This window comes from Perissodus microlepis, chromosome 9, assembly GCF_051167445.1.
Source record: "Perissodus microlepis isolate ML-2025 ecotype Zambia chromosome 9, ASM5116744v1, whole genome shotgun sequence".
NCBI classification, from domain to species: domain Eukaryota; kingdom Metazoa; phylum Chordata; class Actinopteri; order Cichliformes; family Cichlidae; genus Perissodus; species Perissodus microlepis.
The window spans coordinates 18,622,093-18,640,629 of NC_140469.1; the positions used below are offsets into that span (position 1 = coordinate 18,622,093).

The window sequence follows — 18,537 nt, forward strand, 5'->3', positions numbered from 1 at the left end:
GAAGAACACTTCAAGAGGAAATGCGGTTTCGCTTTCGCTTTGAGTGATGGTCTGCGCAATATCCAGAACAGAACACAACAGAGGCCCTCTGAGTGTGGCCTTTTGTTGTGCATACACCCACCCTGCCATCGCTGCTTCCCAGCAGCTCGCCATTCACTCTCTTATTTGAACTGACTATTATCTGCACGCTATGAATGGGACAAGGTCTGGGCATCTCTCTGGTATCAAGCGGCCAAATAGATAGTGTGGCCAAGTAAAGCTGGAGGAGGATCCCGGTGGGGAGACGAGCTTTTTTATTTCTTTTTTTATGGAAACAGTTGAATGCATGCAAGACCAGAGCAGTTGTTCTTACTGTAATGGGGAGGGATCTCTATTGGTAGTTCAGTTTTTGGGAATAGGATTTTCCCTTTATTAGGTCTGACCCTCTTGTTCAAGCTGTGGTCATGTGATATGGCCCTGCTGACCATGCACAGGTGCAGGTTTTCAGCATTTCCATCAAGCACCGTATACAGCCCACCGCAGACGGGCTTTGTTTGTCGGCGAGTAACATTGGTTCTCTTCTGGTTTACAGATTGCTACAGAGAGGCCAGACACAACACAGGGCCTGTGGCACTCTCTCGACTACAAGTATCCTTTCACTGCTTTTTTCTCCAAAGCACTCTCACATCTGCTTGCACTCACAATAATTAACGCAGCGCTCTGTGGAGCCCTACTGTTCTGTGAGTATAAGAAAAAAAATAGTGCTTTATTACATAGACTTTGAAGAAAGACCCTTATCTATCAGGACAAACAGAAAGTTCAGAAAGAACGTGTGTAGCCTGCTAGCAAAAATAACTGTGTATGACCTCCTTTGTGCAGCTATATTAGGACCATTTGCACACATGCTCTCATTGTAGTTTCCCTGATATAAACGATTCTTTAGGATGCATTTATCTAAGAGGCTCTTCATTTTCAAGTCAACTTTGAAACACGATTATCCATGTGACTTCTCTCATGTGACAGTTCCCAGCAATCCCTTCTTATGAATATCGTGACTATTAAAAGAGTACTCCAACAATGCACTCCTTTTCCAGATAGAAAAGCAGCAAATATTATATTATATCTAAAATCTAATATTTAAATTATTTATAATTCATTTCTGTGGACCAAAAATCCACAGTCTTTGCTCCGTGCAAGAATACATTTTGTACATTCCTTTGCCGTTATTAGATAAATTCACAGGTTGCATTCAGAAATTTACTCCATTGTCCACCTGTATTTTATTTTGCAACAATCTGGAAAAAATATATATTTGCATTTGGTAAAGGTTGATGTTCTTGTCTGTAGCAACAATAAATAAAGGGCCAGTCAGCTATAGTGACTGTCTGAGGATAACAAAATCTGGCCAGGACCACTAAAGTTCATTTCCAAAGCTAACAGTTTGCTTCTCTGTCAGTCTTTATTCTAAACAAAGTTAAGGGTTTACTAGCTGCAATCTTATGGGGGAATGGTGTTGAACTTCCCTCCCCAACTCTGCACAATAGTGAGTACGTGTTATTTCCCAAAATGCTTAACTATTGCTGCCTCTGTTGGTGTTAACTACATGGTAAGATGTTCTTGTAAGCAGAGAGTGTAGTTGGAGAAGGAAAACAGTTGTACTCTTTGCAGGAAGATTTCACGAGGATTGCATTAAGTTTAAGCTAATTGAATTTTGCTCCCTAATGACTTCATGACCTGGTGCTTGGTAAGGAGCACATCATCTTACTTTATGGGCTTTATCTCTTCTGCAAAACAGTGCAATGTTGGATTGATGGCATCATCATTAAGAATAGTCATTTAATGCGTAATTGAGCTTTTGTTTGTTTTGTTTGGGGTTTTGTGCTTTTAAAATGAATGAGAGTGCAGAAATGGTATTATCCCGGCTACGTAGCTGACCTTTGATTATGAAACAAATCAGGCTACAAGGTTAATATTATTTTGACAGCATGCAAAATACATTTTTTATACCGCACCCATGAAAATTAATGAGTGAGTGTGTTCAAACATGACTGATAGTTTAATACAGAGTTTTTTCCCTTCTTCTCTTTGATGTAACTTACATTAAAGCAGGAAGAGTTATAAATGACATAAGTAACTCCTAAACACTCAAAAGGGTTATATAATTATCTATTTAAATTTTATAGGGATATCTAAGAATATGAAATAAATGTTTCTTAAAAGTTTGTCTCTTCTTTACTGATCTCACAGAAAGAGATCAAAAAGGAAAGGAAGGTCTCTGTGTCCCTCCTTTCCTGAAAAGCCTCCTCACAACATTCCTGCTGTTCCCTCTTTTCACTGGACGCTAATACAGAGATTAGGTTTGTGAAGTCTACGTTAGCATTATGCCATGACACAAAATGAATTGGATTTACTGCAATCATGGTCCGCTCATAACTATTAAAATAAGTAGTATAAAGTGTGTGTGTGTGTATATATATATATATATATATATGTGTTGTTGAGATCTATTTCCACAACTATACCAATAACTCCTGCCAGTCTGTGGGATGATTGGGTTGAAGTTGGAACTAAAATCCAAAAGGAGCAACCTCACCTAAGAGTCTGTGTTCTTGTTACATCTTGAGACACATTGAAACAGTAGCCTGAGACTGTGAGGTATTAAATATGTTACTCATGAACAGTGAGAGCTGGTATGTGTAGTTCTGAAACCAGATACGACGAGAGAGGGTGGATCTGACTGTAAAACTGTATATTGGCTAACAGTAACAAGCTACACCCTGAGTCCTCCTGTGTGACACTTAGATTAAACAAACATGTTTAACTATGTATGGCCTAAAATTAGTAATTATTTTTGCAGTAAAATAACCGTTTTCTAACAATTGAAATGAAAATATCACATATTTATTTAAACTTATATTAAAAGAATATTAAATTGAAATAAAAGGGACCTGTCGTTTGAAGGTGTACAAATTAAATTCTTACCACCAAACACCACATCGCTGATCCAGCCGATGGATCAAGGCATTATTCTCACATTTAAGGTGCTTTATATGTAAAACACCCTGCACCACCTGCCTTTAGACATACATAAAATAATAAAATAAACATGCTTTCTAATTGATGGTTTTTCACCTATCACAGGGGTCCTGGAACGTAACCCTCACGATAATAGAGGGAATAATTCTTTTATACTGCCCAGGGTTTTTTTGAAAAACTGATCATTTTTGGATAAGGGGATAGAGTGCTAAGTTATCAGCTAATGCTAACAGGTTTTGTTAGCAAGGCACATTAATATAATACAGTAGTAAAAGAGCTAATGCTAGAATTTCAATCACCAAAAAGAGAGCTCAAACTTTGTGCATATGCCACTGATAGCATTAACAATGTAGGAAGTCCTGACTGATGTATCAAATGTTGCTGATATTACAGCAATATTTTTATGTATAAATATGCAAGTTTGCATATCTTTTTTTTTTATCTGATAAACAAAAATTTAAAAACTAAAGAAGAGATGCGAGAAACACCCTTCAGCCATGTTGTCTGTCGGTCTTGCATAGATTGCCCAGCAGATTTTGAAAAAATTATGCAATTTCGCGGCAGCACACATTTAGCAGATGTTTAAACCCTCAAGTATTGGTCTTAAAATTCCTTTACTGGTTGAGCTCTGACTAAATTAATTTCATGTAAACAAGTGTAAACGGGGTCATTTTTGCTAACATTTCAATAAGTCTGTCTTAAGTTTTAGTCTTGGAAAATCATTTCAAAGGAGTTCATTGTGACATATTTTACTCTGAGAACTGTTTTTAACAGGCAGTATTGGTTTATATTTCAGACAGATTAGAAACCATAAAGTTTGTAAAGGTTGTAATTAAATTCAAATACATGTAGTGTTCAGGCTGCTAAACCACAAAACACAAGCAAGGTGGATGTGGTTGAGTGTATTGAGAAATTCTCTGATCTGATTAGGACATATTTCCGTTCTGTTTACGTGAAACGGTTTCTTCGTTCTAGTTTTGCAGCTTCCATTTAAATGTTTAAGACATATTTAGATGTTAAATATTGACTTGAGAATGAGCAGTGGGTTAATTTGATAAAGAATTATATTCACTGACCAAATTTTAAATAATAGTAATCTACTGTCTCTGGCTTATGCAATAGCTTCACTAGTAGCCTTGTGACAGACAGACTGTTCTTCACTATTTTTAAAGAGCCAGCTAGCCAGTCCCTACATGTGCTAGCATGCTAACATTCGTATGATATGTCTGCTGGTTGCAACACACATTTAAAAGCCAAAAAACAGCACGAACTGTACCCCTGCCATGGCTATATTTAAAGCTTATAATATTGGGTTAACTTGCACATTTTAACAGACTGTGTGTTTTTACCAGACCTCGTGTATATATCATGGGTTTTTGGAATCATGTAAAGCATGCAAATATGACAGCGGGCGAGAAAAGAGGAGATGAGAGAAGCAGGATGAAAGGCCCGACCAGTGTATCCTATTGATGAGGAGGAAAAACATATTCTGAAGGTGCTTTGAAGTGGACCAGGTGAGAGGAGCCTCAGCCGGAATCCTGCTGCCAGGTAATTGAGCCTCAACTTGGCTCGCCATCTGCATCATTGAGGCACACTGCTGCTTCCTTAACTGTTTCCTCGTCAGCCTGGCTTTAGGGTTCATAAGGACAAGCACTCATTCTGGGGGACATCAAAGCCTGTTTGATCTTTCCAGCTGAATTGGTTTGCATACTGTGGCGTTAGCCCAGCAACCACATGTTTTTGTTTTGGATCTGGAATCCCAGAAGCCACCCATGTCTTCTCCCGTGTTAAAGAAGTACAATGTCATTAATTACATGGGTGTTCCGTGGCTTGAGAATCAAGTCTAGGCGTGTTACCCATATTTTTAGCATTACGAGGATAAACAATACCATACAACAAAGAAGCACCAAGTAGAGCATAGTGGAACCCACTGTAAATATCTCCTCCTTACATTTTGATCTTATGTAAGAAGTGTATACGTATTCATTATGCAATGCAATCAAAGTCTGCAATCATGGAAATTCCCATGTCTTTAGGAGAATAAGCAGTACTGAGAACAGTGGGTGTATCAGTGGAAGGGGCTAACAAAAGGCCATGCATCTCATGCGGCAGGTCTTAGTCTTCTTTAATGAAGGAGGCCAATTCAACTCAGTCCTCTGAGCTACAAATGTACAGTAATTGTACTGTCAGTAAGGTATATTTTGACGTTTCACACTCCTGTGTGCTTTTGTACTCTCTGTTGTAGATGCTGCTGTCTAACAAAGTTATCTCTTCCAGGTTGGATGAGTCACTGACAGATAAACTTAGGGATATGTTATCAACTCAGTTTAAAAAAAACCCCACAAAGCACAAACTGCCAAGGCAGCTCATCCTCTTTCTCTTGACAATATTTTCTTTAAAGATAAAACAAAAATAAAAAACTTTTTATGACAGCTTGACCCTATTTGACCTTGAAGAAGAGGTCAGAGGTCCAAAGTAATACACATATCGAATTCCCTATATGCGTATATGTTCTCAATACAAACAATGGTGGTAAGAAACATAGTTTTAAATAGCTCTATATAACATTATCATCACTTTGAAATTCAGATCGAGGTCAGAGGTTAAATGTGACATGATATTTTACATTTTTATACGGTATTTCTATGTCGACAGTACACACCACACTTGTGAGATACTTCCTAATTTATAAGCCTTTTTGTCATTTTTCTACCTATGAATAAATAAATAAATAAGTGGACCTTGAAGTACTTGGTGGATGTACATGAAATTTTAATGGATTGTTAACTGGACCCCACTCTTCACCCCTACAAAGTTTTATCAGAATACTGTGCATTGGTGTTGAGTGTGATGAGTTAGGGTAACTGCAACCTCTGTCTGTTCTCTTGTTTCCTCACTAGTTGTACCGCTGGACGTTTTTGTTTATTAATTGATTCGCATTTCATGGGTAATCAATAAGGCTGCCTGTAACAGCGTTTGTATTGGACATTTCCGACTACAGCGTTTGCTTAAATGTTAAAATACTGGTAAACCCCCTCCAGGGCCACAGATATAGCCTCTTCGGGGGAAATATAGAGGGAAGTTCAGTGAAAGAAAAATGAACAACTTCACCAGCGTTGTTAACCTTTGGGTCATTAAAATGGGGCATGTCAGGAAGTCTAAAACCACTGACCCAGATGCAACATTTTTTGCATAAAGCTAATTTTACATTATCTGCATTTTATCTCTATTGCAGAATAAGAATATTATTAGTATGAATATAGAATGGTTTGCTAGTAAAATAAAAAAAATCTGCTTATTAACATGTAATTAGCTGTCAACAGCATGACATTTTTTAAAAATAAATAAATGAAACAAAGTAAAACAATACATTTTTGTAAAAATGATCATATATATATATATAACAGATTTAAAACAATGGGAAAGTTTGTCACACAAGTTATAAACAGGCTATTTACAACCAATTTCTTAAATAGCATAAGTAACTTACGTTAGATAAAAACAGTGTGTTGTTGTTGGAGACGTTTTGCGTGCTATGTGCTAGAACATTTCTTAGTATGACTTGTTGAAATCTGTGTTGGTTTCCTGCCAAACATAGCATGAAAAGATTTCATGACCCTGAAAAGCAGCAAGCGTTTAACCAAACCAGACTAATCTGCTTTGTAGTTTCTGAACTCTAGTAGCTGATCACATGTATTATACCTCTAATACTTGCCCTAACTCATGAAAGGTCAGTAAAAGGTTACCTGCGGGTTGTGCAGCGTGGGACTTGTGCTTGCTGTGATGGTGGCTGAAGCAGCAGTTGGTCTTCCACCCCCACATAACTACTCAGCATCTTTTCACACACACGCACACACATATAATCTGACACCATTGTGTAGCAGAAAGCAGAACCAGCAGTTATAATTACCATCACTGTCGAGTATCATGCCAGCATGGAACAGGAGGACGCAGTGCCAACAGGAAGACAACTCACTCAGGCACATCCCAAGGAAGACATTATTCTCTCCTTTTCTCCCTCCTTAGACCCCTCCCCCCTTTTCCCTTGTTTCTCATATGAGACATTTTATGAATAAATCCTGTTAGCTGCCAGAATGGTGCTTATAATTCCAACCTCTTGCACATTTTCAACAACAGAACCCGAATGGCGAGAGCTGGTACCAATTTCCATATTAGATTATTTTCCACTTACCCTTGTTCTTTTGTTCGCATGCCAGAGGACTGTGCAGTTGTGTGCCACATTAGTCCCACATTACTCATAAAAGGCAGTGAGGTACAAAGGTTGACACTGATGGCACTGGTAAAATAGGAATTTGTCTGTTTTTTTGTTGTTTTTTCCCCTCCAAAGCAAAAATTGAGGAAAGTATGACCCCTTGCAGAAAGGTGATTATAAATTAGATGCTAGCAGGGGGCTCCGAAATGTCACAAACATACTCACCTCCACTTTTCAGACCAGAGCTTATAAATATGTCACTGTTATTGTTTAGTAACCACCTGCCACCTGCACCGCTTCGCTTCCACCGTCTCCTCTCAACGCTTATCAAAAATCAAAATGCACATATCTGCACTTTATCACATTTATAAGGCATTCGTGACCTTGCCTCTAGTTTCAATCAAATGCAAGGCTGACCCAGTTTGTTGAAACTAGATAACGACCCATTTGCTACCTTTCCTTTTTTTTTTTCTTGAGCAAATTATTTTTATCTCGATTTTGGCTCTCATGCAACATCCCCTCCTGGAAAATCTCTCTGTGTTGCATGGGAGCTTTTATTCCTTAAGACAACTACTCAGCTGACAAAAGCTATGTATATTAAATATGCTAACAGCTTAAGAATCTGGAACAAAAATAGCTCAAGTACCTAAAGCTTGAATGACTAATATCCCAGCTCTCTGCAGTGTGCCATCTTCAAAACGGAAGGCCAACTGCACTGAATGCCAGTAAGCTGACAGTGACCTCATAAGGGAAATAATACACTTTCATAATATTTTTTTTTTATTGCTTTGAGCACAAGGGGACTATGATTTATTACACTTTTTTAGATCTCTCATTTCTGTCTTCATATATAAACAACTGGAAGTCTGATGGCTTAGATCTAAAACAATTTGCAGTCACACGCTCAGTGATTATGTTTATGATAAACTGCAGTGATTCACTTTAACCACTTCTTTCTAACAAAGAGTTGGGCTTTCCCTCGAGCATCAGCTGCTAAAATAGAAAACAGACCATACCAGTTAACGCTTTACTGGAGCGCAACACCAGTAACATGTAAATTCCCTGACCTTTTATCCTGCACAGGTAAAACACTGTACCTGGTCACTGTCCTACTCATTCTTTCAAATATATATATATATATATATATATATATATATATATATATATATATATATATATATATATATAAAATCTGATATGTGCTTTAGTGGTGTTAGCTATTATTGTTACGACTGTGGAGCTGGAGGACAGGCTAGACTACAACCGACCATTTCACCTTATCTCCTGTTTACAGTCACTGACACGTACACACGTTTTGAACAGTCCTTTAACAATGTCACAGATATCTAAAGCCAATGCTGACTCATTGTGGCCCCCCGCTGACTGAGTCACTGCCACAGTGTTGTGGTGTATTTGCCAGAGTCTTCAGTAGCCCCCGTGTGCAGGAGGTAAGACTTTTTTTCTGTGTTTACAACATGCCAGAAATATTAAGGAACATATGAGTTATTTGCCACTCGCAATTCAGGATGAAGAAGAAGAGCTGTGTGAGATAGAAGCAGGAAAAAACACCCTGGATTTGGGGGAAACGGAGAGCCAGCAGGGATCGTCCGAAAGCGATTCTGCATCCGAGCACCAAGAGGACCTGCTGGACGGAGACCTGGGCCTCGGCACTGCTCCAGCTCAACCGAGGGAGGCAAGCGGCTCCAGTACTCAGCTCTAATCTCGTCTTATCAGCTATTGCTCCCTGATGTCAAAACCCCCACCTCCCACAGTGAATGGAGGTCACTGGTCAGGACATCTGCCAACAGCTGACTGAGAGTTAGAGTTTCAATGGTTCCCAAAAGGTCATGCACTCCCCCTGTGCTGAAATGCACGCAAAGACACACACTCACACAGGAAGGGAGAAAAACAATTACAAAGGCCACCGCTCTTCCTGTTGCAACGCTGATGATTTCCTTGTCTCAACCTGGGGAAGTTGAAAACTGAAATAGAAATGTTAAGTGTGCCTTTCACCTTTGTCATAAAGCAGCAGCAGTCATAAAAATAAATAAAGGTAATATTTTAAGTCACAGATTCATTATAAGCACAGCAGCTACATGATACACGGTTACGTAATGCCCGAGTTTCAAGCTTTAGGGAGAATTACTCATCACTGTACTCTGTGATTGAACACTGCAGTATTTCCCTTAATCAGCTGAAATGGTATTTTCTTGCCAACTTTGCTTAGCTCTTCCCCAGCCCCTTATTAAACTTTTATTGCACTGTTTTCTGCTGCAATCCTTTTAACTGATTCAAATGTATTCTGCTAAATTTATTACCACCCCCACCACCCCATCTCCCTCCATGTCTTCCTTAGCATTCTTTGCTGTGCAAGAATGTATCCAAATGGTTAAAAGTACTAACAGCTTTCAGGGGGGAAAAAAGACTATTTGCATGTGAAGTTTCGCTCCAACTGCTTTAATTAAAGATTGCACTTTGCTGCTTTCTATGTGCATCACTGTAAATCTCAGGGCCCCATCTTTTTCCCCCTTGAGTCAAACAGGGGTGTTGTTTACTGCACAAATACGATTTGTGAAGGTTAGGCTGTGCGAATATGCAGATGGTTCGTCGTGTATTAATAAAACCATTGTCCTTGAAGCGGGGGCTTTTCATTTTATGTTGTGAATGCATGGGCGCGTCTCTGGAATGTGTCTGTTAAAGTATACATTGTGTTCCTGTTTGTATGCATTTAAATTTACATTTCTGAGCTTTTTCCAAGCAAGAGATGATGATTAACAGCTTTCCACCATTATTAGGCCTGTTTCCTAAAGCTGCAGCTTACTATCAAAGTAAACAAATACTTACTGAAACACAATTGCTAGTTTTTATGTCATTTGGCCAGAGGGGCCGATGGCGCGATATGGCAGCCTCGCTTCTGTCAGTCTGCCCCAGGGCAGCTGTGGCTACAACTGTAGCTTGCCTCCACCAGTGTGTGAATGTGACAGTGAATGAATAGTGGAATTGTACAGTGCTTTGAGGGCCCCGAAAAGCGCTATATAAATGCAATCCATTATTATCATTATTATTATTATTTGCTAATATTTGAAGCAACACATCACTGTTATATAACACAATCTGTTTGCTTCTATTGCATATCCGTTTGATGCAGAAAGCTTCTTTTGCATTTCAAGGTGATGCAAACTTTATTTTACATGTCAGTTTCCATATGGTACGTAAATCCAATTTCAATGTTCACCAGGATCTACTTCCACATGGGAGGAAGAAGCTTCTCTCAAGTCTCCTTTGTCGTTGTTGTGGGAGTCGCCAGCCACTGAGCTTTCAAGTACAATTTTTAGACGTTTTTGCATCCCGAGCAAAGGGCTGAAACTACAGTCAGGTGTGTAAAAAGACATTTAGCACAATGAATGTGTTTGGATGTTACTTTTACAGGTGACTCTTGAAATGGGAAATTTTGCTAAGGTGCTGTTGTCAACAGAATTGAAGTTGACAGTAACTGTAATTACTTCTTCCACCCAGCTATTAAAATATCCCCAGCTATTGTGACTGACGTTTTTCAGCCATGCACTTACAGATACCGTGTGGAGTTTTAAATACTGCTCAGTAGTTGTTTTACGTCAGGCTTTACTAGCATTAGTTTGCCAAAAAAGAAAAACCTAAACAAAGCAGGAAATCTAAACCAATAGAGAAGTACACAGACTCGGTTTATAACTTTTCAAATGTGGCTTGCAGTTGTTTCCACCCTGTCTGACAGATATATATACACACACACGCACACACACACTTCATGCTGGTGAGCAACACCGAATGTAAACAGTTTGTTTGCCAGAAACCTCCACAGGGCACCTTTAGGTTATGTAGCAAATAGCAACAAATATATGACACCTCTCCAGCACAGTGGTTCTCAAACAGTGACAAAAGGTGTGCACTGAATAAAGTTTTGATAAAGCATATTCATTTAAAGACAAAATTTGTTATAAATCCTGATTGTAAATTAAAATAAACGTAGCACATTTATTATTATTCTGCTTCAGGTTTCTTCCTATTAAAAGGTGTTTTTCCTTCCCACGGTCTCTAAGTGTTTGTTCATATAGGGTCGTTTGATTGTTGGGTCTTTACCTTACAATAAAAGGCACCTTGAGGAGAATGCTGTTGTGATTTGGTGCTAAATAAATAAAACTGAATTGAATTTAACCGAATCATTCAATTCTGCATTAAACCCTTCATCTTATTTTGGTGTGCTAACTTCCAGGTTGCTCCCTGCACCCAATTTTGTGAACCACTTCCACTCCCCCCCAAGAAGGCGTTAAAATAACTGAGTTCAACACAAATGCATAAACTGTATTGTTAACTATGAACTTTACTCAATGCAATATTCCCAGATGTGTTTTTTTTTTTAATAAGAGCAAGCAATTGTAAACATTGGAAATGGTAGAACAAGCAGACTGCTGACACCAACAGAGAGACTTTTCCAAATCTGGAGCTATGACATTGTCCACAGTGTATGATATCATCCTGTCAGGATGTGACGACAAAAAAACCCAAAAAATAATAATAAAATGTAAGAAAAACCCAAATCAAAACATCCCCCTTTTTGTAAAATCTAGCCGTAGCACTACTGCTGTTCTGATCACACCTCTACCTATGGCACAAGAATCCAATCCAGTGATTGTCTCTGACACATCTCAAATATTAACATTAGCAGTCAACTTCTTTTTTTCTTTTTTTTTTTAATCAGTTGGATTTTTTTAACCCTTCCTTTAACTAGTTTCACTTTTACAGACAGTATGAAGACTGGAAAACAGATTTTTTTTTTCTTTTGAACATTCAAAAAATATCCCCAAAACATCCACTTTGAAGTGTCATCATAACAAGATACATGAATTATACAGTAGCTTCTTTTTCCTTTTTTTTTTCTCTGAAAGTTGCAGCTTTGAGTCAATTGTTCTTAGACGTTGCAGTGTTGAGGTCTAAGGTCCCGTCTGGTGTTCTGGTAAAAAAGAAGTGGTCCTTTTCAACGGAGCTGCAACTGCTCGACTGACGGTACATTCCAAATGCGGCCGATGTAGATCCAGGAACATTGACTTAAAGTAAAGCTTTATTTCCACAATATAAGGAAATGGCACTCTATGCAAAATTAACATTAAATTAAATGGTCTTTGGTGGTGAGGATGTTTTCACAGTCTGGAGTGTGTCAGTAGTGATTTGCTCAAGTCCTTGGCCTCCCCGGCTGTTCTCACTCTCTCGTAACCTAGAACTGACATGGAGTGGTGGCAGTAGTCTTCCACTTGTTTGATCTGTTGGATGCTGAGCACTGTTCTCCATGCACTTGCAGCTTGTGTGGCATTCCTGGAGGAGACTATAAATGGCTTAGATGAGGAACTGGAGCCACTGGTCATGTTCAAAGCAAACATCTCAATGTCATGGTTGGTAGTGAGGTTGGCAAAGCGGTAGACGCTCCTCAGGGTCTTAACTGGGTTTTCGACCAGGTCTTCGTAACGTACGGCCATGTACTTCCCCTTCAGCCAGCTGGGTGGGTTTAAGGCAGTCCTCAAAGTCCTGGAGGTACGGTCGCAGATCACCTCCATGGCTCCAATGGAGTGGTAGTCTGAGCCATCCTTTTTGTTAGCTTTGTGCCCGGGGTCCACGAAAGGTATCCGCCGGAGTTTGGGGTCTCTGCTGCGGACCACCTGTAAATTCTCCCGTATCAGGCCGTGTCTGGATTTGATCCTGGAGTTGGCTACTGCCCGTGGGTCTCTAACCAAGTGTATCACCTTCAAATCCAAGGACGGATCCTCCATGAGCGGGGCGAGCACATTTACATCCAATATGCGGACCCCTTTAATGACTATGGTGCTATATTTCAGGCACTCTTCCTCCAACAGTCTAAGGCTTTGAGGGGGACACTTTTTACACACCTTATCATCCACCATCCCCACCACCTCCTTCCTATAGGCTGAACAGAGGGGATATGAGCACACCACTTTATTGAGGGTGGCCCCAAACAGTCCCAGGGAGGTGAAATTCTTACCTCCCGGGCTGTTGTAAAGTTGGAAAACAGACAGATCACAGCGGTATAAGGAGCTAAGCATGTCCCTGGCCGCCCCTTGCAATGACACGGCATCACCGGGGTACAGTTTCTGCCAGATGTGCCACATTGGCTCATACAAGAAGAACACATCTGCATTTTGATTAAACAGCTCCCCAAAAAAGGAAGAGCCTGACCTCCAGGTGGTCAGCACATAGATAAGCTGCCTCTTCTTAGCCAGCGAGGGCCTGTACAGGAAGCGAATGTCAGATCTGCTCTGATAAGTGGTGCTCCTCATCTGATGATTACACTGCTGCGGCTCCTTAGTCCATTTATAATTAGCCAAGTTAAGCATAGTGAGCACGAGCAGTAACAAATAGGCCATAAATAACACAATCCTCTTCCTGCGTAGCACTTTCATCACGATCCCAGGCTGTGCTATTATCTTGGTATGATTCCTGTATGTTTTAAGCTTCCTTCCAAAGCCTGCATCCTTCTCCCAAGGCGCTGTCAACTTCAGTGGTTGATGATATTGTTTGCCTCGCATCTGTACCCTCGGAGAGTGGCTCTCACCGCTGGACGAAGCTCCTTACATTGACTGTGCACCAACACGCTCGGTAGTGTGTTTATGGGCTGCACCGGGAATTAACACCCAGATGAATTAGGTAATGTATTCGGCACCAGTTCGACAGCCACTAAACGATATAGCCTTTTCACTGCACTGCGCAATGTTCGTCATAGAAATGGCAGAAGAGAGGAGCGTTAAAGTTGTCCATATCAGGCTTTGCAGTGATTCTGTGTTTGGCCCGCGTTCAAAACAAAAACCAAGAAGCCTTCAGCATTGTAACAGACGCCCAGTTTGGGCACGTTCAGCGGAAGCATCCTCGCGCAGTTACCAGCTGAAACATCCTCAGAAATGCGGTGGATTCGGGCGTCGGTCACGATTCCGCGCGACGGGCCGGATCCTCTAAATTACTCCGCAGCTGCCATGATGGAGCAGAGAAACGCTTTTATCCGCAGTTAGGGCTCTTACACGTTTCTCCGTCTCGTTCTTCTGCTCGTCCAACTAATACAAACTGGGCCGATTCAATTTGAATAGCAGGACCAAGACCCGCCCTCCGAGAGAGCGCATTGGAGCGCGACGAGTCGACGCTCGTCAGCCAGCTAACGTCATTGGACCTGCTGCGAGCCTGTCACGTTAATGGTGGCTCCGACAGATCACAGCAACGGTAGATGAGGAGGGCATGGGGGATGGATGGTGGTGGTGCTGTTGTTATGTTTAGGTGAAGTCCACCTCACATTGTCTGAACCGTGCTCCAGCCTCTCGTTTGTACCCACTGAAAGCGATTAGCAGTTTTCCGTTTTCTTTTTTTGTTCCCTTTTTTCAATATACAACCTATTTTTAGTATTTCTTTAATAAAAGTCTTAAGGCCGTGATTTTATTCCAAAGCCGGTCTTTACTTTTCCTTTTACGCACGTCCTCCTCATCGTGTGTGACTGCAGGAGAGAATCAATATTTCAGATTAAATGTATTAGCCCCCCTCACGACAGCCACAAGAGGGTAGCCCGGGGTTTGTCTTAAAAGCAGCAAAGAAAAACCCCGTTTCATTACAAAAGAGCTATGCACATACCGCCGAATTATTTATCTAATAAAATGAAATCTAATTTTTCAAAAATAGAAACACTTGAATTTTAAACTGATCTGAGAGTGATGGCTTACAGCATGATTGTAGAGGATGTAATAATTTTTCATTGGACGTGATAGAAACACTCAGCGGCAGTGACAAGCACTCCTCTCAAGTGGAATCAGCTGAAATGGGACATTTGACAGCTGTTCCCCAGGAACTGGAAAAGCCACGATGTTGTATGAAGGGAAACACATGCTCTGCAGATTGAAAATCATCTTTCCTAAGAGGCTTGCCTGTGCGGGATTACAACCTTGAACAAGCGGGGTGGGGAGAGCATAGACTGAATGAATTGAAACCGCTCGAGTCCCTTGACCCTCCCCAGCGAGGAACCTCTAAATATGTAAACCACTCTAAACCACGTTGTGATTTTACTATACTGTTTCTCATCAAGCCCTGCTCAAGTGCTGTGCATGGTGTGAGTCCTTCTGAAGTGCGACATATTAGGCTTTGTGTTGGCTATACAGTATTTCCTTCCTGTTCTCGGTAACGTGTGCTTTCAATATATCTTCATTTTTATTTTTGTTCTCATCCAATGCGGGTGTCTACAGCGAAATACCTTTGTGCAGACTGCCCTCTGCTGGAGCATTGAGGTCCCACCCTTCAAAACGAACAGCAGACTTCCACATCATGAACAAATATATTAATCATACATGTGACATACTAATAGTGTGGATGCCTTTGAGGGAATCCACACTATTGAGTTCCTGTTTCTCTTTATTCTTTATCCTTTATTATTCTTCAAGTTGCCACTTTCTTTGCCGCTTAACTACTCCCTCAGTTTTCAGCCGTTTTTCACCGTTCAAACTCTAAACTGTTCAGCTCTTTCTGCTGATGCCTGCTATGACTTTTGGTGCTCATAACTTTTATACTTTTTCAGATATTAAGCTTTTTATGTCATTTTTTGGCCCATTTTGCTGAATAGGACCACATTATCAGTGTGATCACCAGTTTTGCTTGCTGGGCTGAACCATGTTTTAGCTCAGTGAGATAAGCAGCCGTTCTCAGAGTAGGAGGCCCGGGTTCAAATCCCGCTTGTGGCAACATTTCTTTCACTTAACAGTTAAACTTCTTTAACTCTTTTCAACACAAATTTAAGCTTTTTCACCGCTTATCAGCACAATTTTCAGTTTTTTCTGCTGTTTTCAGCACAAATCCAAGCTTTTTCAGCTGTTTTCAGCAAAAACCTCTTTTCAGCAGAATTCTGCTCATTCAACTCTTTTCAGCAGAAATTCTGCTGATTTAACTCTTTTCAGCAAAATTTTCAGTCTTTTCTGCTGTTTTCAGAAAAATACTCTTTTCAGCAGAAATTCTGCTCATTCACCTCTTTTCAGCCCAAATTCTGCTCATTCACCTCTTTTCAGCAGAAATTCTGCTTATTCACCTCTTCTGAAATTTTTTTAGCCTTTTCACCTCTTATCAGTACAATTCTCAGCAGCTTCTGCTCATTTCAGCAGAATTGTCAGTCTCTCCACCTGTTCTTTGTGAGAATGAGTTTGGTTCAGTGAGATGAGTAGCTGCCTTGAGACCAGAAGGGCCAGGTTCGAATCCTGCTCAGGGCAATGCTTTTTTCAGCAGAAATCTTCAGCGTTAAGGCATCCACACAGCATTTTCGCAGGAAATGCAAATTTTTCTAGTTCTTTATTATTCTGGTTGCTTCCGTACGTTTTTTGCCGCTTAACTACTCTCTCAGTGTTCATGCTATTTGCACTGTTCAAACTTTGAAAAATTCTGCTCTTTCTGCTAATTATTGCTATGACTTTTGGTGCTCATAACATCTATACTTTTTGAGATATTGAATTTTTTATGCAATATTTTTTGCCCATTTCTGCCATATTATCAATGGCCTCACTGATTTTCCTTGCCGGGTTGACCTGTGTTTTAGCTCAGTGAGATGAGCATCCGTTCTCAGACTGGGAGGCCCGGGTTCAAATCCCGCTTATGGCAACATTTCTTTCATTTAACAGTAAAACTTTTTTAACTCTTTTCAACACAAATTTCAGCTTTTTCAGCCCTTTTCAGCAGAATTTTCAGTTTTTTCACCACTTTTCAGCAGAATTTTCAGTTTTTTCACCACTTTTCAGCACAAATACCAGCTTTTTCAGCTGTTTTCAGCAAAAACCTCTTTTCAGCAGAATTCTGCTGATTGAACTCTTTTCAGCAGAATTTTCAGAATTTTCACCTCTTTTCAGCCCAAATTCAGGCCAGGTTCGAATCCTGCTCAGGGCAACAATTTTTTTTTCAACTTTTTCAGCTTTTTTCAGCAGACATCTTCAGCGTTAAGGCATCCACACAGCATTTTCACAGGAAATGCAAATTTTTCTAGTTTATATTCGTTTTTCAGTGTGCAAGCATATAGATAATAGAGCTTAGTTTAAGAAAAATCTTTTAATCTTATTCTTTTATAAGGAAGCTTGTTTTTAATATGAAACCTTTCCTACTGTGCAACCGCTTCATTCCACCTGCATTTTACAGATGTTTATAAAACTTCATAAAACAAAACCTATATTAGGATTCGGTGCTGTTGGAAAGCAAAGAGCCCGTCATTGAATGTGTTTTTCTTGTATCAAGTCAAATAGTGAAGAGAATACTGAAAGTGCACATTTTCCTCCCCGCCCTATTTTCAACATGTATTCACACTGTGACAGAAACCCGCCCAGGAAATTACTTCTGTTTCAGTGCATGGTATTTGTTCTGTTTGGCAGTGGAAGTGCTGAGCGTGGTGAGTAAAGTAATATATTTGGCTCACATCATCAGAAATGTGTGTGGTGATGATTTGCAAGCCGATATTTAATATTCACAAATTTCTTATTTAAAAAAAGAAAGAAACAAAGACCTTTCTACATTTTAGAAGCCAACTGTGTTACAATTATAGAAAAAACAAAGGTCGTCTTTAATGACATCTGATTTAAAACGTAATAATAATAATCTTGGTCTTAACTCGGCCTGCATAAGAGAGCTGAGCATTAATTATCAGTGCTTTATCACTAAGCATGCTGACTCACTGTCACTTCATTATGGCTTATTGAGTTGGATGTGAAGGCTTGTTACATTTTGTGTTTTCTTTTGATTTCACTTGAACTGAATGAAGTACATGTTCCCTAAAACTGTATTCCAGTCCATATTTCCTGTCATATATCCTTTCCTTCACTGGTTGCAGCATTTCTTAGCAATATTCTTTGCAGGTTGTTAAAAGTGGGTGGATTGATTCCAATAGCAAAAGTCTTGAAAACAATGATAGTATCAGATACTAGTGCAATATGACTTTGTTTCTATCTGTTAAGTGCAATATAGCCCACTCACTGTGTTAAATACTTTTTTGGAAATAAAACGTATATCCAAGAAATCCACTATGAAAAAGTGTTTTTGTTATCACTGTTTACTTCATCTATAGGTTATAGAACATTTAAATAACAGAAGCTGACATAAGGTGCTTTAAACACAGACACGTTTACATTTCAGCATAATTATAAAGAGATTTCACTGAATCAGGATACCAGATGTATTTCCTAACAGTCTGTCACGGATTATGTGAGCCCATATGCCGCCATATCCATATCCATGTGCACTGAATGTCACCCATGCATGTCCCAACACAG

General features: G+C 39.8%; 2 protein-coding genes across 2 annotated transcripts in view; one reads left to right on the forward strand and one right to left on the reverse strand.

Moving 5' to 3' along the window:
- Positions 1–11,414, forward strand: part of LOC146380394 (sodium/hydrogen exchanger 9-like) — a 67,958-nt gene extending 56,544 nt beyond the window's left edge. Inside the window, exons 14-16 of the mRNA XM_084939449.1 lie at positions 572–627; positions 8,571–8,676; positions 8,754–11,414. Of these exons, the coding sequence (XP_084795575.1) occupies positions 572–627; positions 8,571–8,676; positions 8,754–8,948 (357 nt within the window). The 3' untranslated portion in view covers positions 8,949–11,414. The remainder of the gene's footprint in view (positions 1–571; positions 628–8,570; positions 8,677–8,753) is intronic.
- A 146-nt stretch (positions 11,415–11,560) lies between these two features.
- On the reverse strand, positions 11,561–14,378 carry chst2b (carbohydrate (N-acetylglucosamine-6-O) sulfotransferase 2b). The gene has a single exon (XM_084939441.1). It carries the CDS (start codon positions 13,798–13,800, stop codon positions 12,403–12,405), a length of 1,398 nt encoding a protein of 465 aa, XP_084795567.1. The 5' UTR covers positions 13,801–14,378; the 3' UTR covers positions 11,561–12,402.
- Positions 14,379–18,537: the final 4,159 nt, after the last annotated feature.